Source organism: Pezoporus wallicus, unplaced genomic scaffold (assembly GCF_028554395.1).
Source record: "Pezoporus wallicus isolate ANWC-B61680 ecotype Strahan unplaced genomic scaffold, APGP_CSIRO_Pwel_v1 contig_6155, whole genome shotgun sequence".
NCBI classification, from domain to species: Eukaryota; Metazoa; Chordata; class Aves; order Psittaciformes; family Psittacidae; genus Pezoporus; species Pezoporus wallicus.
The window spans coordinates 1,886,795-1,910,648 of record NW_026637610.1 but is presented as its reverse complement, the minus strand read 5'-3'; the positions used below and the strand labels follow the sequence as shown (position 1 = coordinate 1,910,648).

The 23,854-nt window shown below is 36.9% G+C and overlaps 1 protein-coding gene across 40 annotated transcripts in view; it reads right to left on the bottom strand.

The window, feature by feature from the left end:
- RBFOX1 (RNA binding fox-1 homolog 1) overlaps positions 1-23,854 on the bottom strand; it is a 1,274,017-nt gene that overhangs the window by 122,162 nt on the left and 1,128,001 nt on the right. For 39 of the 40 annotated variants that reach the window (XM_057406604.1, XM_057406605.1, XM_057406606.1 and 36 more), the window contains one exon: positions 7,030-7,272. The exons of the other annotated variant lie outside the window; for it this stretch is intronic. In XM_057406604.1, coding sequence (XP_057262587.1) covers positions 7,030-7,272 — 243 coding nt within the window. The remainder of the gene's footprint in view (positions 1-7,029; positions 7,273-23,854) is intronic. 40 annotated transcript variants of the gene reach the window in all.

Genomic DNA, 23,854 nt, shown 5'->3' with positions numbered 1-23,854 from the left:
ATTTTATCTATTTGGGATGTCAGTTTTGATCACTACAGAGTAGGAGCTGGACCAGGTTGCTTGCTTCTGCAGCTCTGAAGCACTCAGGGTCTTGAGAAAAACTCCTGGAAATATTTTCTTCAAGTAGCAGGTGGGACCAAATATAATAGGCAGTTGTTGTGGTAGTAGTATAAATGAAATAGCATACCATGCTGATACAATAGCCTACACCAGCAGGGTATGATTTAGATGAATAAACACTGTTGTAACAATTGTCAAAGTATTATCAACTATCTAGCATACCAGTGGCAAACATCTATAGATAAAAATGTGGAACTGAAATAGAATAAAATGCGGGTCATTGATAACAGTTGGCAACACAAAATATCCAGGGGAAGTCTGACTTACAAGCCCGCTGCTTCCTGGTTAAAAATTCCTAGACCTCTGCAGGGGGAACACAGTCCTGCACTTGCCACTGTCCAGAGAAATGATCGACATGTGTATTGGCACTGCAGTTCTGCCCTGCATGCTTTCCACACAGCACTACACACAGAGGCAAGCTAGTCACCTCTTCCCAAGCCACAAAGGCAGTTCCAGGATCCATGTTCCAGGTGCACTGTGAAAACCTACAGGCAAATGAAGAATATTCAGAGGCAAGATTAAGACCAGCTGAGCTCAGCTGCACTGGAAAGTGTCCCACCCACTAAGCACAGACCTGGCATGTTGACTTCAAAGAAGTTTACCCGAAGACAAGAACAACTACAGTTACATGATGAACCAGCAGATTTCACAGAACTGTCCTTCAAACATCTCTACTTCGATAACACGCTGTTGTGTCAATGACAACTACTGATTGGCACCTGTAAACCAAGTAGGATATAGCCCAATGTTTAATATGGAATAGAATTTTTTGCAACAACTAATGTATCCCACACACGCCTAGGAGATGGACAGACCAGGAATAAAACAGTAGGAAAGAAGAAGAACAACTAAGCATTAGTGAGAAAAGTGAGGGAAGAGGAATCACTTATAGCAATACAAAAATTCATAAAGAATAGAGCAAGAAAAAGCTAGTAAAAAATAGAAATATGCTTCAGAAAACTGCAGTAACTATCTATCTACCTGCAGGCTTAGATAATGCATCAAAGCACTTTACCATAAATGCTTGTTACTGTCGGTTTTCTTACCCAAATTAAAAAGCACAACAGAGAAATCAGTACTAAGGAAGGAAAATAAAAAAAAACAAAAAATAAAAAAAACCACCCACAAAACCCCTCAAAACTCCAACTAACCAACCAAAACAAAACAAACAAGGAAGGCTGTAACCAAAATCAACATGGTAAATAATATTTCAGTAAACATTATCACTAAGCCTTCCCAAATACTTGGATGAAGGGTGGCCTCTGCAACATGACTAAAGAATGTACAAACCTGGACATAACTAATAAAACCAAGAAAAGAAACCATTAATCTCAAAGAATATAGAGATTTCAAGCTAAATCAGGGCAACTGTAACAACAGACACCTAGTATCTAATGTATCAGTTATCTTCACAGAAAACTATCAAGTTCAGGGAGTGCCACAGGTGGCATTTTAGTAGTAACCAAGCTGAAATTTCATCATAACAGCAAAGCTACGTGAAAAATACCTCATCATCTTCAATGTTCACAAACAACAACCAGCTCTGCACTACACATCTTCTACAAGACTCCAGCAGCACTGCACCGGGAATGCCATGCTGGGTACTGATTCCGACCACCTTAAAAAAATGGTATGCACAGAATCATCTAAACCCCTCCAAGTAAAGTATAACTTCCCTCAGAGCACACAACTTATCAAGTCTTTTCCGCTCCTGAAATCTGATGAAGTCAAAGCCCAAGGCAGAAATTCTGCACAATGACCTGTTTTGAGTTTATAGTTTTGCATTATAGTTTTCTCTAATGCAAAACTAGAATTAAATTTAGAGCAAATATTTTCCATATAAATATACCCACAAAGCCACAGAGCATTATTAAGAGCATTATTACAAACTCAGTTTTTACTATGCAATGATATTTACTTCCATTATTCTGTAACACACTTAGAATAGGAACCACAAGAACAAATCAACTTTACTACTGCCTGCTTTCTTATATATGCCCAGTTAATGCCCTTCATACTTATATCCTCGTCTCCCATTGATATCAACAGAAGTGCATGAAAAAACACAGGCAAAAATTGAGAAAGATTTACTTGCAGAACTATGTACGTACAATATGTTTGCACACACATATACACACGTACACATACATAGGTAAAAGGTGTTTTCACATTTCCTAAAATGATCAAATACCTTACTTAAAAATATTTAACTATTCAATATAATGCTCAAAACCACTCTGCAAAACCACCAGACATGGTACTTTTACCATAACTTTGTAACACACTTTGTAACACATCCTTCTTGAAAGAATCAATTTACTATTCCTGTTAATGACTAAAAGCATGCTTGATGCATCAAGCATAGCCAAAAAGTCTACCAGCACTTAAATAACCCAGGACTGGATGAGTATTGATTATGCATATACTTAGATGGACTACTCCCTTTATTAAACGAACACATGAATCCAAAAAGATGAAAACCATATCATTCAGAAAAGACTTCAAGTAACTTCTGACAGTATTTTATTACATACAGATGATTTTATATTAATCATCACGTCTTTAAACATTTACCTCCCTTTCATCCTGTGCATCTTCTCCTGTTTCATAGCATCACAATACAAAATTAGCAATCCCTATACAATCTAAGTACCTCTTATGTCCAACACTTACCCTAATAGAATACTGGTTTACATTATTTTATCAAAATACTAGATTAAAAAATTCATTAGGGAATATATGTTTTGGAAGTAAAAGAGCATTTCTATTCCTACATCTTCACTACTAAATGAATGTCCATTAAATTATATTTGAATTAGTTAAGCATATCATGCAGAAAAGTAAAACCCTAAAAATATAAGAACATTCCATACTCCTCAATTGCAATTTTCAAAGTGCTTGTTAGCCAATTCGAGCAAAAGCAAGCAAGAAAATGTTCTTTCTTAACTGAAAAGAACTTTGGAATTAAACTACAAGAGAAACGTAAGGATAGTGGCATGGTTTTTCACAGGATAGACTGTAATACTCAACTTGCTCAGACCATACGGTATCAAGTTGCCCAAGCCAGCTGGTAGTGCACAGAAAGTCAGTGCTACAAATGACAAAAGCTACCCAGAGCATTATATTCAGACATTATGTTTGCTCCCTGGAGAAGCTCAAGGTATGAAAGGGTTTGTGCAATATTTTGTAATAAAAAGTAAAATTTAAGAGGAAAAAAAGGATCCCTTCCTGTTAAGCTCTCAACAAAATATGGTGTGAATCAAAGAAAAGCATGAATTCTTTTCTGATGAGATCTGTCTGCTTTCATAGCATATAAAAAACACTGTATATTCTGTAAGGCTGTATTCATTAATGTCCCTCACCAACTCAAAAGCCTGATTCAAGCACTGTCTTTTTGGCTTGGAAGTACTTTATACACATTTTGAAAGACTCTGAATGACCAAAGGCAACACAGGAAGCCCTTACTAGAGCCTACAGATTCTACTCGTAAGGAAATCAAGTCTATAGACTATATTAACAGCACCCTACTGTGCACAAAATCACAATCCTGTAATAAAACTGATGATCAGAATCTTGTTCAATTTGCAGCAAAGAGGAATACTGACAGTGGTTCCAGCTGCACCATAACCACAGTCTGTGTTGCAGTAAAGAAATCGAGAATTTACATGGAACCATTTGATTTTTATATGTATTATTTGTATTTTTACTAGGGTTTTGGTTGCACTAGACCAAATGTGAGCTCTAGCTTTGCTGCATGATTCTTTCAGACAAGAAAAAAGAAATTGGGACACACAGAGAAAGACAGGGCTTGTGTCTTGCCCCAGCCTGGATTAATACCTTCATGAATGAGTTTAAGTAATTTCCAGTAGTGGTTCTACAAATTAGGTAATTGCCCTGTAGTTTATTAGTTTCATATTTCAAAAATCCAAAATCAATTTTTAAGGGTATATCCAGCTTCACATTTATATAAATATCCATGTGAATAAGGAAATTTAGAAAAATTGATCTGGCCTCCAAAGCTTGTCTAATCTATGTTATTCACAACAGCATTCTTTCGTGAATTACTGATCATTTTATTATTCTGCTTTTAAATGCATGTAATACAGCTTACGGAAACTGTAAATTTATCAGCACCCAGGACTACCAAACAAATGCCACTATGTCCCCATATCAGTTCCACTTAAAATTTTATGGCAATCAACTATTCTCAAAGCTAGCAAGAACTTGAAAGAAACATGCCCCTTCAATGATGAAGACCACACAGAGTTACAATGTTCACACAGTGCTGTTGAAGCTCTATTTCATAACATAAAAACTTATGTTATTTAATCTACAGAGATGTACACAGCTGGACCCTCATAATATTATGAAGCCCGCATCAAATCTACCTGGGATCCATCTGCATATACCTATTTAAAATGTCTCTACAGTGTGTTAAGTGCAATACTAATGAGATACAGCATAACAGATTTTAGATCTAGGTACCCCTAATTAAATTGTGCAAACAGTATTTGACTGTAAATTTGTAAAACTGACTGGTGAGAAATATTAAATGTCAAGGCTACTTTGAACAACGGAGATCCATAAAGATACATTTCTTGTAAACTTGTATTTTCAAAGCATTATTCTCCAGATAGAGAAAGTATCCACAGCTTTTAATATAACATTGCAATCTAGAAAAAGTATCTTCTTAAAAAAAACAAAACAATCTTTCTCAAAAATAACCTAAAGTCACAAGTAAGGAAACCTAATTCTTTATAAACTGCATGGAAGCTACTTCAAAAAGTTACATGTGTTCCTCTGCAAGAAAGGAAACAGGAAGGCAGGAGAAGGAGCCACAATAAAAGAGTAAATAACTATAGTATATTCCCCAAATACAAAAGGTCAGCAGAACTGAAGTGTTATGCTCTAGAGGATGGAAATTCACTCCAAGTAGAACTAGACAGATAAAATACAAGTTGGGTAAGAGGCAGGCCAAAAGGAAAGAAGAGCAGACAGCAAAGGATATGAAAATAAGTACTATACTATTAGTATATCAGAAGCAGGAAGCTTTCAGGGAATCACTGGATTTGCTAGAGCTGGGACTGAATAGAGCACTTGAAGATGATTCATGACGATCCAAATTATGTCTTTACATCTGCCTTTGTCATGGAAAATGTTGGGAAAATGCATACCTGACTTTTCTGATAAAGAAATGAACATTTCTTCAAACTGCAAAATCCAAAGGGGTGAAGAGACACAATAAATTGAAAGCAACAAACGATGAGGGATGAGTTCCTGTCCCACTCATGTCGACAGGTGTTTTACCATTGATTTTAGCACTGACAAGCTTTTACTTCAGAACTGAACAGCAAACGGACAAACAGACCAACAGCTTCAAAAAATGACAAGGCTGAGCTGGGCATCACAGTGGTGCACAAGAGCAATCAAAATAGTAAAACAGAAAAAGAATGAGATTAGGAAAATATCCAATATCTTCTCAAGTATCTATTCCACTTAAGAGTTCCTCCTCAGAACCAGTGACAGTGGCATAGCACGAGTTTGACAACAATCAAAAATTATTACGGAAGAAAACCTAAAAAGATGGAATGAACCAGGAAGTTAGCTTAGCAAACAGATGAATAAGAGGGAACACTGCAAAGAATACTATGAGATATAAGTAAACAGGATGCTCTTCAAACTAAGTTTTCTTATACTAAAGCAAACGGAGAATCGGAGCAATAAAAACTTACCAAGTCAGAAAGACTGAACTGTTTTACTGCATAAGCCACAAAACTGTGTCATTAATTTACAAGCACATCTCCGTGATAATAGCAAGGAATACTCTTTTGTGCTTTTGCTATTGCTTTTCTTTCTGGTTTATACCCATACAAAAAAAATAGTGACATGGCAATAAACACAGACCTTCAGAACAACTGATTTAAGGGAACATGCCTTCCCCTTCCTCTTGCCCTAATGCATGAAACGTTTTAGGTTGAGATACTCCATGGGAGGCAAGATGAGGAATGGAGCATGGCTGCGGCAAGCCTGTGGACAGCTACTAGAGATGTTCAAGCACACGCTCAAATTGCAGGGTGATGCCTGTTCTGTGCTAGAACCTACACATGTAACGCAGGTGGTGATGGCTCAGAAAGCTGCCAGCTGCTGGCACTGATATATTTGGTCCCAATCTAGAATTAAGACAGAAGCACTAAACTATCAATGTGTGAAATGTCTGACTTAAATTACAAGGTAGGTCCATCCAAGGAGTCTCTTGCATAATTCATGACACTTCAGAACTTCACGTATAAATCAAATACAAGGAAAGTCTATGATTTCTGCTCTGTTGAGCACCGATCCATGCACAACTTTGGTAACGGTTGCACAAACAAGCTCTCTAGAAAATACAGTATTACAGACATGATCTTCACAATGCTCATTCACACAGTTCCACAAGTAATTTCAGCACAATACCTTTAAATGGACTTTTCTATGAAAAACTACTCATAAGTCTCAAGAATACAGAGGTTACTAAAAATAACAAAATCAATCTGGTTTGAGGGTGTGTGTTTCTGTTTTCCTAATGAATGCTTACAAACACTCTTTTGCATTTTTTTTTCTATATTGGACTTAGTCAAATTTTATTCTATGATCCATGGGCTTGCTATTAATCATTTCATCTGTCTAATACCATAGAAAAAGAAACTACAGACTCTGCAAAGCTTCCATGCTTCCTAAAAAGCTCCAAACCCACCAAGATTATGTTCTCCAAGCTCAATGATAAACTTGGACCAATTTTCAACCTTGAAATGGTGAGTAAGTCTGATACAAATTATGTGCAAAACTGTTCAGTGTAGCGTAAGAATTAATGCTATCAATAAAAACACGTGTAAGTGGAAACATACTGCTTTAGAAATAACCTTGACTTACTGTGGCTGTGCCGGAGACAGTTTGTGCATTTGTGTCAGCTGCACTCTGTTCGGAGTGTGTCTGAGCAGAAGGGTACATGTTTAACGTGTGCTCTGGAACAGTGGTTTGGCCTGTGTAGTCTGGAGCTGGATGAGGATGTGGGGCTGTGTATTCTGCAGGGATACCATTCTGAGGTGGCGCAAACTGGGCTGAGGCATAAGGCTGTGCCATTGTGTCAGGAGGTGCTGTAGCTTCCTGATTACCCTGTAAAAATCAAAGGAAAAAAAAGGAAGAAGAAATGTGACATGAGATAAAATAAGCGATTATCCTGCACAGGTAACACAGAAAGTGATGGCACTGTTCTGTTAAGACTGCTGGCCTGAAAAGGGCACAATGGTTGTTTCTTGAAGAGAAAATTTCTTATCTGAATTAAATCCATTTTGCTAACCCTATTAAATCTCATTATATTTAGACAAAAAAATCTGCTGTTCTCTGGAAAATTGTAGACTATTCTTCAACTGGGAAAGGTCAATGCCTCAACTTGGGACAATGAAGAGGGACAAAGCTCAGTTTATTCCAGAGGATACCGAGTACAACTGCCAATGCAGGGCTCTGACAAGGCTAGCCCATGGTCTGCGATTCATCCTGACTTACCATATGCATAACACAATACATACAATCTACACACAGAGCAGGATCTGGATGAATACTGTTAACATAACTGTATACTGAAAGTATTTATATGAAATAATGTTCTATGAGATATTTAGAAATACTCTCATGTACACTGTATTGAACAACTGCATGCTACAAATGCAAAAAAAAAAGGAGATCCAATCAAAACATTAAACATTTGAATCTAAAAATGCATTAGAGATAAAAAAATTAAGATTTAAATTAAGATAAAAATCTTTAAAGAAAAATTCTATGTCGTACGCTGTCAAAAGAAATAGATTTAAAAATTTTAAAAGCTTTAAATATGAAGATAATTGTATTTCATTTGCATATTGCAATTAAAAACAAATGCCCTCATCTTTTTTTAGGTAGACCCATCTTTCTGTCTGATGGATAGTTGAGCATGTTCATTTATCAATCAGTGACTTCTGACTCAATGCTCTGCTCATACCACATAGTAATAACTCTAGGAGAAGAAATGTATACAATAGTCTTTCAGAACCTGCATAAAAGATATCCAAAACATGATGCTGTAGATTATACAGCATTAAAGGTCATTAATACAGGGACAATCCCAAACTCAAGATGAGCTGATATACAAGATAAAATTATCCCTCTAACTATCAAGCAGTGTAAAAATGAATATTTGAGTAAAAGTTCAATTATTTTTTAAAATACTATGTTATTAGTCCACCAAAGCATGCACAAGTACTTGCAGAGGACTACTGTAAGGCTTTTGCTTATTTGTACTCATCAGACCTTGATTTCCTCATTTCAAAATAGGCTGGCTAAATAAAAGACATTCTTTTACATTTCATATTTAAGAATATTTTCAGCCAATTTCAGGTAATTCAGACATCAGTTCTCTGATGTGGCTGGTCCTAAACTCAAGAGTTTTTAAGAATTTGCAAAATCACAGCACAGGAATACAGCTTTGTACATGGCAGGTTTAGAAGGGAAAAATAAATTTTCCTTTGTAAAAGGCATTTAGCGTGCCCTAAAAAACGAAAACTTTATATCAGCAACCAAACCCTCCCTAATTTTATTACCATCTTTGCTGCTATTTCAGTGTTTGGTCTTGAGCAAGTAGTTTACTTCGCTTTATTCAGCCATCTTTAAAATGAAAACAGTGACATTTACCTCCTTCACAGGGTTAGGTCACTAAGGTTCATTTGCATACATCTACAAGCATTTCAAGGTTAATGCTACACTGAAAATTGCCCTTTTTAGCTTTCAGTGGAGGTCAAAAAACTCTTGTAAACGCATACTTATATCCCCTTATATTAAAATGACAAGGTCCCTTTTCTTGTTTTTTTTACCTAACATTTTCACTGTTTAAAAAAACAAAAAAATCCAGATGAAGTTAAACCCAGCAATGACTGGATTACACAAGAGACATTTATTAAATGTTAAGTATTTTTAAAACTTGTGAAGAAGGCAGGTGACCTTAAATTTTTTAATCAACTGTTTCAGGAAGGACTTCAGCAAGGAGTAAGAATGAACAACAGCAAACCAAACTTCTGCCTATATAAGCATTTTCACTGTGCTGGCTTTGAAACATGGTAGCTGATTACTGCTGGTCCTTAAGATATCCCTTCATGTCAAATGTTAAACATGGCATTAGAGTCAGCAGCTGTTAAAAAAGAACAATAATGGCAACAAAGGAACCAAGGGCTAATGTCCAGGTGCACTTGATCTAAAGGTTTTTATACTACTCAAGTCCTAAACCAGATGTTGCTGAGCCCCCCTACTGTTTCTCATTAACCTTGACAGCAGTTCCATGAGACCCTAATTCGTATTCAAAGCATTCATACTCAGTGCTAATTACAGCTAATATTTAATTAAGAGGGTTGAACTTTTATATTAGTTTTACCAGCAAACTCCAAACAATTCACTTCTTAGATTTATCGTGAAAGGGCAAACTGTGAGGGCAGTTCCAGCACCTTCACAGTGCTGAGACTCTTCTGCCTCTTTTATTAGACTCGTTAAGCTGAGGTCTTGATCACTTATTTATACCTGAGATCTCATTAATAAGTCAACATTGAAGGGTGAGGGGTTGGTTTGGTTTTGTCTGGATTTTGGATTTTGGTTTGGTTCATTTGTTTGCTTTATGTATATGCAACTTCTAGGTACTTTGGGATTTACAGCCTTGACATTAAACAAGCACATAAACCTCACCATTTTTAGAGTAGAAAACTGGCATGCAAGATCTCTACTTGCATTGCACGGTCATTAAATTGTCTGCGTTTTTTGGGGGAGAGAGAAGTGGGAGGAAAGAATGGAAACATAAAATTATACTTGCACACTCTACTGTGGGCCTCAAGTTTAAAATGATAACAAATCTGAGTTGTTAATCTCTTAAAATCAGTGTCTACTGTATCCTTTCTTTGCCTTTAAAAATCTGTGTAAATTTATGATTCACAATTGATTAAATAAACACAGTATTACAATGAAGTACAAAAGCATGTATGTATAAACATGTTCTCTACTACTTACATGGGTATCAAGCCAATAGCTTATTGTTGAGAATATGAATTTATATCAAGAACAATGCAGTGTCAGCTAGATACACATTTGTATATACATGTGGTTGATGGAAATCCCAGACTACACAACAGTCAGATACATTTGAGTAGATTTTAAAGAATCTTTAAATACAATCACCTAAAATGTCCCTTTGCTGTGTTCCTTAAAATTCAGTGAACTTAAACAAATAAATGGAATGATAGATTGAATGCATTAAGATGAAAATACCAAACAGCCCTAAAATCAACAGGAAATATTGAGGTTAAATTAGCCTATGAACTCAGGTATCAGAGTAATCTCCAAACTGTGGGTGACAGTACACAGACATTGCTTAATACAACCTAGGCATGAGAAGCTAAACAGAAGTTGCCCCTTCAGACTCAGTTTCAAGTATCTTTAAGATTAAATGATCCCTTAATGCTCACTTTGTGCATTAAAAAAAAAAGTAGTTGTTGGCAACAGAAAGAAGAACAAAGGATGGCAGACAGTCAGGCTCTGCTAAATGTTCTGGCCCGAGTTTTAATGAAAACCACATTTCAACTGAAAAATATGCTTTACGTGGCAGTGTATAAAATCTGATTTATTGCTTTCTGGTTAAATGTTGAACTCTAAAGAACAAAAAAAGAAAGGATTCCAATGATGCAGGTAAGTGAAGGCGCTCCTATTCCATATATATTAACTCTACTTGAAGAAAAGCTTAGAATTTAGAAAATGCTCCTAGTATCTCAGATCTCAACATGCCTTTTCAGCATCTTCTGCTCTGAAAGGATTTCATAATTAAGAAACGCATGAAAAGTGTCAAAACATAATAAAGAAAGCTTGTTGTATTTGTACACAAAAGACAGAGCACAGAAAACATTACTTATGCAGTGTTCCACATTTGCAGCATAAAAATCTATTCAATGAAAACCTTTCTGCTTGCCTGCATTTTAAAGTCTAACTAACAGTTTATTGTTTGTTTTACTCTATTTTCTGTTTGGTGCGTTCTGTTTCTTTGGCAAGAGACGTTTCACATTTAGAGAAAGCCTCTCATAGTGTAGTTAAATGAGCCAAACTGCATCGTATCCTTAGGGCACGGAAACAAGAAAAATGCAACATTGCTCTGTAAACCTGCTGGTTATAAGAACGGCTCCGTTAGATATATCAAGCATAACACATACATAATCATCGCCATTGTTTGCTCTCCTTCAGACTTAACCAATAAAACATGTATTAGAAGACTTGCATGCAGTGGTGCAGCTGGTTACAAGAAATGCCCTGGCTTGACTAAAATCATGAGTTTCAAGTGAAAATAAAAGTGAAAATACCTGCTGTACCATCCTGCTCCCTTTATTCTCCATAAACTTAGCAGCTGCTCTAGTCCCAGGCCATACAGCATCTGCCCAAAGCAAGCATCAATTACAGATGAGGGTGTGTGAGCAATGCAATGTGTGCCTGAGTGTGGATGATAGGGGTGTCGAAGGAGGGGGAGCTAATGCCGGGCTTACTGACCTCCCTCTCAACATCTGACTGCTCCCAAAACCTAATCCAGATGGGACTCTTTCAGTTTGCTGAGCCTCGCCCCATCAATCACAGCAGGCCACTCCTCTGTCTCCTGCTACTAGTTACAGAGTGCACCACTGAGCAGATGATTACAGAAGGAAGAAAAAACACAGCTTGACTACATTAATACCTGTTTAAAAACATTAGAAATGCTATTATGTATGATGCCAGAAGCTGAACATTTTTGTTTTAAAATTAAGATAGCTGTATTCAAAGTTACAACCCCTGCTAAACAGCCAGTGCTTTGGCTTTTTGATAGCCACGATGTACAGCAACGTGTGTGTGTTTCTATGTGATTAATTCGTCTGACATGTGGTAGAGAAAATACCAATAAGTTTTCTATTTTAAAACTGCTGAACTCCACAAGTAAACCATTAATACTGAACTAGCCTGGTTTAGATTAAAGGTACGTTATCCTTCCATACAAATGAAATATTGTTTCTTTTTTTGTTTCATTTCATGACATCCCTCTTGCTTAGCAGGGAAATATTTCAGAAATGCTTCCAAGGCTTACTTCTGTGAGACACTTTAAGCAACTCCCTTTAAGCAACACTTCACTATTAAAGGAACTTTCCTAGATGCTCTGGAGGTAGTTTGAAAATGATTAAACTTCTAACTCACATAACAAACAAACAAAACCCAAAATACCCCAAACACAAAACAAAAATCTCCAAACCAACCACCTAAGAAGATACAAACAGCACCTAAGCATACACATTTACTGCCACTCTGTCATGGTCTGCCTACAGACGCAAGAATTCAGAAATAGGGCAGTCATGTAATATGGGAATTATTCTTGCAAATCTTCAAATTCTAAGGGCTGGTCAGAATAGCAGATAAACAGCCATCAATTCATCATTAAACTTATATTCCAGCTGAAATTTGTTGGATTTCTTTAAAGTGGCAGTGTAATTCTTCCAGATTTGTTGCTGGCACTCCCCAGTTAATGATAATAGAAACAGCCACTTCAAATTTTTCAGAAGGAATCAGACATCCAGCCATACTGGACCAATAATCACAACTGACTGACTCTGCGAGCTTTTTCTGTTGTAGCTTAATTATCTGACCAGGCCACTTGACTCAGATCATTTGCTTCTGCAATCATACAAAATGAATTCTCCAGCCACAGCCCTTTTTTGGGAGGTTCAGTACAAAGCCAAATTCATATTTCATTTAAAAAACAATCTCCTCCCAAAGGTTATCCTCAAAACTATGAACGATAAATCAAAATAATTGTTTTTTCAGAAAGTATAGGGGAAAAAGCTAGTATTAAGCTTTACAAGAAAGTGCCATCCCTTTACTCCCATTACAAGGAAACATTTATTTCTTTTGGTCTTTTTCACATATATTGTATTCCAGTAAAAGCCTTTGCTCTTGCTACTGCTACATATACATTTGAAGATGGAATGTTAATTTTGTGCCAATGCCTGAAGTATGGAACAAACTAATGAAACATTACAACACCTTCCAAAGTAGGAAGGTTATATATGCTTACTTACATTTAACAGAAGGAGACAAATAACTTACCAAATCTCGGGTCCTAGTCTGAATTCCTGCCCACATTCATGACCACACAGTGTTATGGATTTACAGATACATTCAAAGAAAGCATTCCCTATGACACCTCCATTCTTTCCAGTCGTCATTGCTGAAACTTTTTAACACTTTCATGATGCTGTGATATATTGCTCTAGCTTTCCTTGTCCTACATGACCATTCTTTCTCCTGCTATTTCCAATGGCCCAAATGGACATGACTGTCACACTGCTTTGTTTTGCTTCCACATTACCACCCAAATTACCCTTTTTCTTTTTAAACTTAAGTTTTCTGCCTGTCCCACACTTTCTCCAGCTCTGACTCTTAAGTATTTTATAATGGTCATCTCAACTGCAGCTCAATCTTCTATTCCATCAACCAGTATTTTCCTTTTCTAAATACATGGAAAGGTTTTTCCAATACATTTTGAAAACATGAACCACCAAAATTGCCTGAAGACCCATAGAGCAAGAGAATCTTGTTAAATGCCCCATCCCTGGAACTGTTCAAGGCCACATTGGACAAGGCTTTAAGCAACCTGGTGTAGTGGAGGGTGTCCTTTCCCATGGCAGGGGGTTGGAACTGGATGACCTTCAAGGTCCCTTCCAACCCAAACCATTCTCTCATTCTATGATTCTGTGAATATGCAGCATTCAGGAAACACATTTTCGAACTGGAGAGTTCAGTGGATCTGTTGCTAAGGCATCTAGACAGCAGAGGACATGGCATATGAGGAGAGGCTGCGGGAACTGGTTTAGCATAGCCTGCAGAACAGAGGGCTAACAGACAACTCTGTTGCATCTCCACCAACCTGGAGAATGGTTACAGAGACAGAACCGGATCTTTCCCAGAGGTACACAGTGGAAGAGCAAGAAGCAACAGTCAAAAGTGGCAGAAAGCTAAATTCTGGTTGGCTATAAAGAATAAAATAATGAGTATGAGGGAAGTTCAGCACAGGAACTTGCTGTTCAGAATGGCTGTGGCATCTTGGGAGACTTTGAAAACTCAACTGGACAAGCTACAATCTAGCTACCCCCAATTAAAAAAGGATGCTGGGATTAGATGGCCTCTGAAGTTCCTGTCCAACCTAAATTATTCTGTTACTCCATGTGGTTTCGACAATAGCAGAAAAGCTTCAAAATGGATTTTATACATTTATCTTATATGATCACTTTCCTTATACAGGATTTATTGACAAGAAAGAGACCAGCTACAACTTCTAGCCTGCTTTCCCTCCTTAAGACATGGCATCTTGGTTCTTTGAGACGGATCTGGAACGCTTGCTTAGAATAATGTATTTACATTTGTTCAATCCATGGCGAGAGCCATATGGAAGTGGCAATCACTATAGTGCATGCAAGACAAGAACAGTTTAACAAACACTGCAAATTAATGTTGTGAACTTTGACATGACTTATTTTCTCCAAACTGCAACCATTTTCATCGTAATAGAGCAACACTGCCTTGACAACTCCATCTCCACAGAAAGGAGTATTTTTCTCTTCCTTCTCCATCATCTCTAAAACAGTAACTGCTCCAGGCATGTAAGATTTCTAACTTTACCTGCAATTTTTCCACTGAAATTAAATTTTATTCTATTTCATATATTACTTCATTGAAAATCACTGCTATCTCCTAAAGCTAAACTGTAGTAAAGCTAGTATGTCCATTTCTACAAGAAAGGGGTTGAAAAAGCAAGTTTATTTTTTTTTGGTACTGCAATACTGATTAAAGATCTGGGTTTTTTAAAGCTGGATCAGTTCCCAAATCAGTTCATAAGCAACTGTAATAACAGAAGCGAGACGTTAATGCTTCAAAGAAACAATGGCAGTTGGAGAAAGAAGACAAAGCAGCAGGCATATATTACGCTATACTGACACAACAGATTCTATCTTGAGAAACCATTTCTTAATAATTTTAAGTCTTCAATTTGCAAGAATTAATGCAAGAAACACAGAGGTAAATTACAGGTCTTTTTAGGAAACAGTAAAAACATCAATCTGTTCATATCATCTAGCTCACACAGATCTAACAGCTACCACAGCTAACATGCATGAGAGGAAAGAAAAAGTGTACTAAAAGCCATGTAGCCTGCATGTCTGCAAAGCAAGAACCACTGAGCCTTCTTTTATAACTACAAACAAAAATACGATTCATACCTCAAGCAGTAGAAGCAGCAGATGTGCTGGCCAGACTTTTTACAAGGATGTATTAGCGCTTCTGCAAAGCCAGCCCAGGTGATAAACCATGCTGGTCTTGACACAACCCTGCTTTCTAAGCCTTTTTTTTACACTCCCACCTTGTAACTTACATACAAGTATATCCAGAATTCGAGTTCAAAAACCATCTCTAAATCCCACCTTATTAGTCAAGGATTGAACACTGCAAAAGATTAGAGTCTGCAGAAAGGAACTAACAGCAGTCAAATCTAGCTGCAGGTGTATGGTTTTCAACGGGTAATTTCTAGAAATCTGAGAAATTCTTGTAACATCGTTAAAATCATTAATTTAAAATTTATCGTAAGTAAAATTCAACATCTCAATTGCAATTTACACACCAAAAAAACAAAACAAAAAAAAAAACAAACCAAAAACAAAGAAACCCCAACCCTAACCGAATTTCTCAGGAGACTGGGATTAAATACAGCTGTGTTTTCTACATCTGTCTAAATCAGGCAACTTGACCTGGCTGAGGCTAATAGTTACACAAAGTATTTCCCAATTTACAGATGCTGCCTCATCCAGACTATATTACATCTTCTTTTTCTTCTATATCTTTCTTCTATATTAAAACTTCTTTTTCAGTTGGTTTCCTAACGGACACACCATAAAAATACAGCAATGTATTTATGAGCTTTGTTAGCCACTGGAAGTGGTGAACCTATAGTCATGTGCAGGCACAACATGTTTGAAGGCCATTAGGTCTGGAGAAACTGTACCACCACTTCAGGTGTACCTAATTAGTTAATTTTTATGTACAAGCAAATGATTTTATATTAAACAAACAAACAAACAAACACCCCGCCCCCCCCCCCAAAAAAAAACCACCCAGGCAGAATAACTGATACATGTCAGAAGTATTACATACAGAAAATCATGAAAGCAGAACTGTGAACAGGCAGTGTTTCACTGTTCAGCCCAGCAGACTTGTCTGCTTCACAGAAGCATCACTGAAGTTACTACATCAAGATGCAGCTTGCTTTGGGTATTCAGATTTGTAGCAAAACAAGGCTGCATGGATAGAGCGAGCTATATTACAGAGGAAGACTGAGGGGCAGCAGCAGTTATTTGAGTGCAAACTGGCATGTCATCTCTTTGAATGCCCTATTTTAACCAGGGACAGAATATTTCACTGATGAGCAGTGATTTAGCCTCAGAAAAGAAAGGGTACGTTTCTCTTCATAATCCCTCATGCTGAATCATTTTCTAAGGCAATACCACAATAACCACAGTTCATCCATTATATGTGAAGCAGGTCCAAGTTTCAATATCATAAATGGGAGGATCATTACTGAAATAAAACAAGGAGCACAGTCAGCTAGTAAGGGGAAATAAAAATGTAATGCCGTAAGTTGTCTTAAGCAGTAAAGCTGACTGAAGATCATACCTCCTTTGTTTGCAAACACTGAGGTATTGAGAGCTGCTTTGTTAGCCAGTTCACTTGAATCAGCCGGGCTAAGCAATAACTACTGTAAAAGTGTCTCAAATGAACTAATGGGAGTTGCTTTGTTTTACTTTAAGTCAGGTAAATTTAAGAGTTTGATTTAGACAGTAAGCTCCATAAAGACAACGATACAATTGAGTTTGGGAATTTGGAGGAAGATAAGCAGCAGAGTTTAAAAAAATGGGCTTCAGGAAAAGACTTCAGCTTATTCAGGGAATTGTTAGGAATCCCTGAGATTCACCCATGATAGGAAACTGTCCAAGGTAGCTAACTGATTAAGCCATTGTTTAAAGAGAAATTCAGAGTGTAGGAACAAACCATCCATTAAGAAAGATACTTAACAGAAAGCACACATGGTTAAGCAGGAAGCTTCGCAATGAAGACAGACACAAAAAGAGAGCATACAAACAATGGAATCAAGGCTTGGCAACAAAAGAGAAGCACAGAAGTATTGCTCAGATGCTTGAAGACAAAATTAGGAATGTTTTTTGGTCCAGCCTAGCTGGAACTCAGACTAATGAAGACATTAAAGGTGACAGGAAAGGATTCTACATACCAGGTCTGTTGCAAAAGACAGCTCAAGGGATGAACTTTGATGCAGGGAGGAGACAGCCTTGTGATGAAAAAGTCATCATGTCTTTATTGTTTTAGGTAAAGTCTAAATCATTGCATCCAGTACAAGGCCAATATGAGCAGGGAAAGAGAGGGACATTGAACAATGGTGATGCAACAGATTAGGAATTATTTAGTGAAGCTGGGTGTATTTACGTACTTCAAGTCTTAAGGCACTCAACAGAATGTGTGGAAGGAGTAGAACACTGTGATCATGGGCCAATGCCTAGAACACCATGAAGATTTATGCTGATACGGGAAGGCTAGATAGCTCAAAAAGCTAACATTACTGCTGTCTTTTAGAAAAGCAAGGAGGGTGATTCAAGGAACCACATTCAAGGAACCACTTCAAGGACCACTCAGCCTCCTCCCAGGCCCTGGAAAAAACATAACACACATAATTCTGGAATCCATTTCCAAGCACACAGAGACTTACTTAATTAGAAATGGACAACATGGATTCTTTCAGGGGAAAACAGGGCTTGATCAACCTGGTTGCTTTTAAAAAACAAAGCTGTTCCAGAGTTTGAGGATTCCAGGTTGAGATAAACACAATAAAGAATCATAACTAGTTTATAAATACAGGGGTATAGAGGTAACAAAAGATACAGTAAAGGATATCTCTGATGTTTGGTTATCTTACCAACCCCAAGGACCATGTAATGACGATCAGGAAACCAGCTCCAAGAAACATCACTGCAGTGCAAAGTGGCAGGCTCAACTTTAGCGGGTGTCCCCTCAGGGGCAATGTTGACCTGGGTGGTATGAGGTTCTGCCTCCCTGCATTGCCTGAGGCTTGGGCTTTTATATTAGCAAAAATGCACACTCATTCTGATGTAGGGGGCCACTGTACATCGGAAGAAGTGGCCAGCTATATCTAGAAAGGTCTCCAAGGGTCAGGACTTTTCTGGCGAGGAGCCAAAGCGGGACCTTCCAGGGAGGAGCCAAGCAGGACCTTCTGGGGAAGAGCCAAAGCGGGACCTTCTGGGGAAGAGCCAAAGCGGGACCTTCTGGGGAGGAGCTACCACAAACAGTACTTTTCTATTTTTGTGTTTCCATCACGGACCATTATTTACTGTCACTGACACAAAAACCAATTGGCTACATAGACAGAGTTAAAGCACCAGACAGAATTTACCTTTACTTCAATAAAATTTTTCATGTTGTGCCCCACAGCATTGCTAGTTGAGAGGTGAGGAAGGAAGGGCTGGACTGTCAGATAGGTTGAAAATTGGCTGGACTGTCAGGCTCCATCAATGGCTTAATGTCTGGCTCATGATCAGCAGTAGGTTAAATATTAGTGTCTCACATTGGTCAACAAGTTGGAGCATGATATCCTCTGCAAATTTTGCTGAGGATAAACCTGAGGACTGGGGAATCAGAATCCTTATGCAGTTCAGTTCTTTACCATGGGCATCAAGGAGGAACAGTTTGAGGGAATAAAGTTAATTGCACATTCACTGAATGCCTTTCAGTTTTAGCCTGTATATATACCTTTATTATTAAAGGTATTAAACCACAGAAATGTAATCTATATTAAATAGCAAACGCCTTGCTACTTACCCTTAGAAGCACATTGTTTATAAACTATACATCTTTTAAATTGCAAATTAAACTCTACTATTTCCTTTTTTCCCCACAAGAAAAAAACAAACCACAAACCAAATCTATAACCACCCAAAGAAACCCTACCCACCCAAACAAACAAAAAAAAAACCAAACCAAACCCAGCCAAACAACCAATCTGTATATTGTTTATGGAGATCCCACGCAATAACGTCCAAAGGTATGTGCAAACTGCATGTATTATTTTACTTGTAACTCTTCAGCAGGCAGAATTTTTAGCTTTTTATGTCCGACTTCAGTATTTTGAACAAATCTGGCAAGTATTTCTGAATTCAATATATCCACAAATCCTACTTAGCATTTCCAAGAGATAAGAATTGTGATCCTCATGCCCATAAACTTGTGATTAAAATGAAGTTATTTCATCAGAGCTGAATATAGATTTATAATCAATAAATTCACCATTCTGCTGTTTGTCTTCTTCAGATTTTCATATCAAATTACAAAGAATGTAGAAATTAACTATTTTACCACTGCTTTCAGACAATGCTCATTTCCCATCTCTGTTTAATCTAGAAATTTCCATCATTTTATTATTTATGATGGAACATAGATGACCTAAGCAACTAACACAGCAATATTATCTTTTTAACACCAGTTAAAACAGCATTCAGTTTTTGGCACTGAAATGAAATGATGGAACATAATCTCCAATGTTATTTACTTCTCAGATTAAAATGACTATCAAAATATCATTGGGCACAAGAAACAGACAGACTGGCTTCCTGCCCCAGCTATATTTTGCTCTGCTTGTTTATCACTGAGATCATTTGCATTTATCACTGAGATCAGTTAATGTTCATGGTAAGATGCTGTTATAACATTAACCAGTTGCTGTTTACTCCAACATTAGTCTTCAGCAAACTAAGCCACAATACTGAAGAAAGGTAAAACTCTTCTTACCAATCAGAGAAAAATGGCAGTAGGATTTGCCTAGGCAATAAGAAATCTTTTCCTAAACACTGCTGAATGTCACAACTGCCTCGAAATAAACAAAAATCTATTACTAGAGTGCTGCAATGAATCTGGTGTTATAAAGAAAATTAACAAAACCCTTTAATGATTCCCATAGCAGTGGAAAGACTTTCCCTGACTATACTGATTGGGAGGTTCTGCTTTGTTAAATCTCTAAAATGCTTCTGTTACTACGGAAGAAATGGCCAATTTGTCTTTGTATTTTTAGTCCGTCTGTAGGATAGGGACTAAAATCGCTCTCAAATCTGCAGAACTGTATTGCTTCTCCATGCACATCTTCTTTGGAGACTTAATTTCTTACTAGTCCTTCTTCGCAAGACTGAGCATATACATATGGTAGCAAATCCTGCTATAATGCTGGCCTCTGCCACATGCCATAGGTGCTTAACCCTGGTAAGTTTAAAAAACATTGCTCTACCAATATATTATTTTTTATAATTATAGGTTGAGGGACTGAGTACAAATAATTTTTCTCAGTTTACACTTTTATTTTGTGCCTCTGTGTGTAAGGAAGGGAGGGTGGGCTGATGGAAGAAATGGTTTTTCCAAAACTGAAACAATGTGGAGAAAAACTTTGCTGTATTTACCAGAAGCATACGGCTAATTTATAGCGACCACATCCAACAGCATTTGTTTTTATACAGTGCAGTAGCATATGTAACAGGCACAGCATCCAAGCTCCAGAATTAATGAAAATAAGCATCTACGTAGACTATAAAGAAGAGTTATAGCCTGAAAACTGCTTTTAGTCCATGTGAAGTGAACTGGCTATGCTAGAACACTAATATAAAAGTGTTAACACTACTATAAAAATGTTTTTCAGTATCTTATTTAGGATACTGAAAAATACTGAAAGAGTTCAGTATTTGCTGAGTGTGCACCTAGCAAGATATTGACCACAGCAAATGTGTTAGCATTCTGGCTGTGAAACAAATTCAGATTAGATATTGCTACACATAAATTAATAGTAGTAGGCATTCAATCAGAAAAGTGTTTTTTCTTTTAAACATTATAATCACATAGTGTAGTACATCACTTGTGTCAAGTTAAATTTAATCATATCAGTATATTTAAAGCAAAAAACTTGAATACCTACGCACATACCCATGCCAAGAAGGATTATATGAGGCTTTATGAAGCTTTTTTCCTTTAATATTCTGATCTCTTAATAGGACTATTTTGGTATGTACTACACCCTCAAACTAATGCACACCCATTATGGCTGAACTCATAGCATCCCGTGTACTGTCAGTTACTGATGGTCTCCTCAAATCTGCCTATGTCAAAGGAAAGATATTTTACTTGAAGCAGATACAGGTATAAGGAAAGTGTTGCTAATTTCCTTTAGAGTAAAGCAACATTATCTGCTTTCTACTAGTTAAGAGTACATTGAAAGAAAAGCAGTAATTTATGTGCTCACTAAGTGCTACTGATTTTTGTCAGACTTAGAATCAGGTACTTGAAGGGCTGTACTTCAAAAAAGCTGTTGGAGCTTCGCAACACAGAAACTTTAGAGGCTTCTACTGCAATGTGCTTTTGCTACAGATGTTTAATGGCTTATCTGAACAACAATGAAAAACGATCACTATATAGTCCATCAGAAATAAACCAGACTTCAGCTGCCAGAGACGAAATACAAGACCACAAATGTAGAAACATTATTGTTATTCTGGAAAAGTAACTGAAACTGCTAGGTGGCACATGTCAAGCACGCACTTTGGCAAACTCAGTCCACCTCAGAAGACACAAAGACTGCATGAACAGAATTTAGGCTCCAAAACAGGGACCTAAAAGGCAGAAGTCTACCTCTAAAATTTTAGCGAGTTTATCTTGCCAAGCTTTTTAGTGCATTCATCTCTCATTCAAATCCTGATTTAATTTTCCCGCTTTTAAATCTCCCCCTACCTCCCTCAGTCTCTTCCCTCTTCTCTTCATTACTTCCTCTGCATCCTTTTTCTACACCTACCTGAAAAAAATATCTGATTCTCCAATTTAATATTTTTTATTTATTTTTATTGCAACAATTGAGACTACAGTAGAAGCAAAATGCTGACATGATAACATGCTAACTATGCATAAGCATGAACATGAAAAGCAATGAATGACCTTTGTATACACACCTTAACTGTTATGCAAAATATCTTGGGTAATTCTGAACTATTCTGAGGCTCTAAAAAAATTCAGAGATTTTTTTCGCCTGCTCCCATTTATTCTTGGATACCAGTGTAGCAAATTGATCCAGGATTTGGAGAATTAAAAGATATTTTGGAACTTGACACAACTATGGCACTTCCCATTTGTTGAAGAAGTGGTAAATACATTAACCACTTTCACAAATAACCACAAAAGGGTCACTGCTCACCAATCAACTTCATGTGGTAACAAAAATGTTCACTGTTTAAAATGGATTCTTAAATTACACAATTATTAATATTTCCACTGCCTGAGGTTCTAAAGAATAGTAGGGAAAAAAAAGCAAACAAAAACCCTCCAAAACCCAACAAAGCAGTGAGCTAATTTCAAGTAACAGAAGGCATAAAAGCAGATTTAAATCCTCCAATAAAGGACCAATATTCAAATCTCCAATGAAGACAAATAAAGAGGTCTGCAGTGACTAATCAGCATCAATCAAGAAAAGCAATGCACACACGATACTCAGTTTCACTCTAACATATATATGTGTTCATAGTATCAAACTAAGAACTAAATTCAATGGAGAGTTATGAAGTATAGTAAATTGATCTGAAAATGTTGTTCGTTAATAAGGATTATTATAATTTTTTCGAATAACTGTTTTAACTTCATTTTAGTAACACAGATTGAACACCAGTTAAATAGCCTGAACTCAAGACCTCTCACACACTTCAGAAGCAAACAAATTAGGATATATTTTCAGTTAAACAGAGAATCTGACATTGATTCAAAGAACATTACCAGTACACGTTGCAAAAGTCTCCACTGCTCTATGATGCAAAGTGAGAGTGGGGTGAAGTCACCCTAAACTTAACCCCGATATCTGTATGTCTTGGGCTTTAACAATTTAATAGCTTTTGCTTCCAATTCTTACATACACAAACCAGAAATTCAAAAGCATAGTATGCAACTAGAATTTGTGGGCTACCATATTACATTTTGTGAATCTGAAAGAGCAACATCATTGCACCATTTCACTTCAAATAATAATTAAAAATAAATAAAATAGCAAACTACTAACCCCTGCACTGAGTCACATAGCCCAGCTAAATGGTACTTCCCATCACCTTAGGTGAAAAGAAACCTTTTAATAAAATTACACAGAGACAAATAGTTCAAAAGTAAAAGCAGAGCATCTATCAGTCTGTGTGGAAGTACAGTGTAATTAAGCTTTCATTTACACACTGCAACTTTCTGATGCAAACAGCTCCACATTCACACTGTAACTTGTGCACGGCCTCAAATTCTCTTGTCTGCAAGTTTTTAAAATAAACTCTGTCCTTTCTTTGAAGAATAATCTCACTCAAGTTTTATTTAGGAATCATCTGTGGTTCACCTACAAATAACACTGAGTTTTGAAATACAAATTACTTCAGAATGAGAAAAGAATAAGTAATACAGCCCTAACAAAATTCTCTATGCAGGTATGTACCATTAACGCCTATGTACATTTAAGTGTTTGACACTGTCCCACATGACATCCTTGTCTCTAAATTGG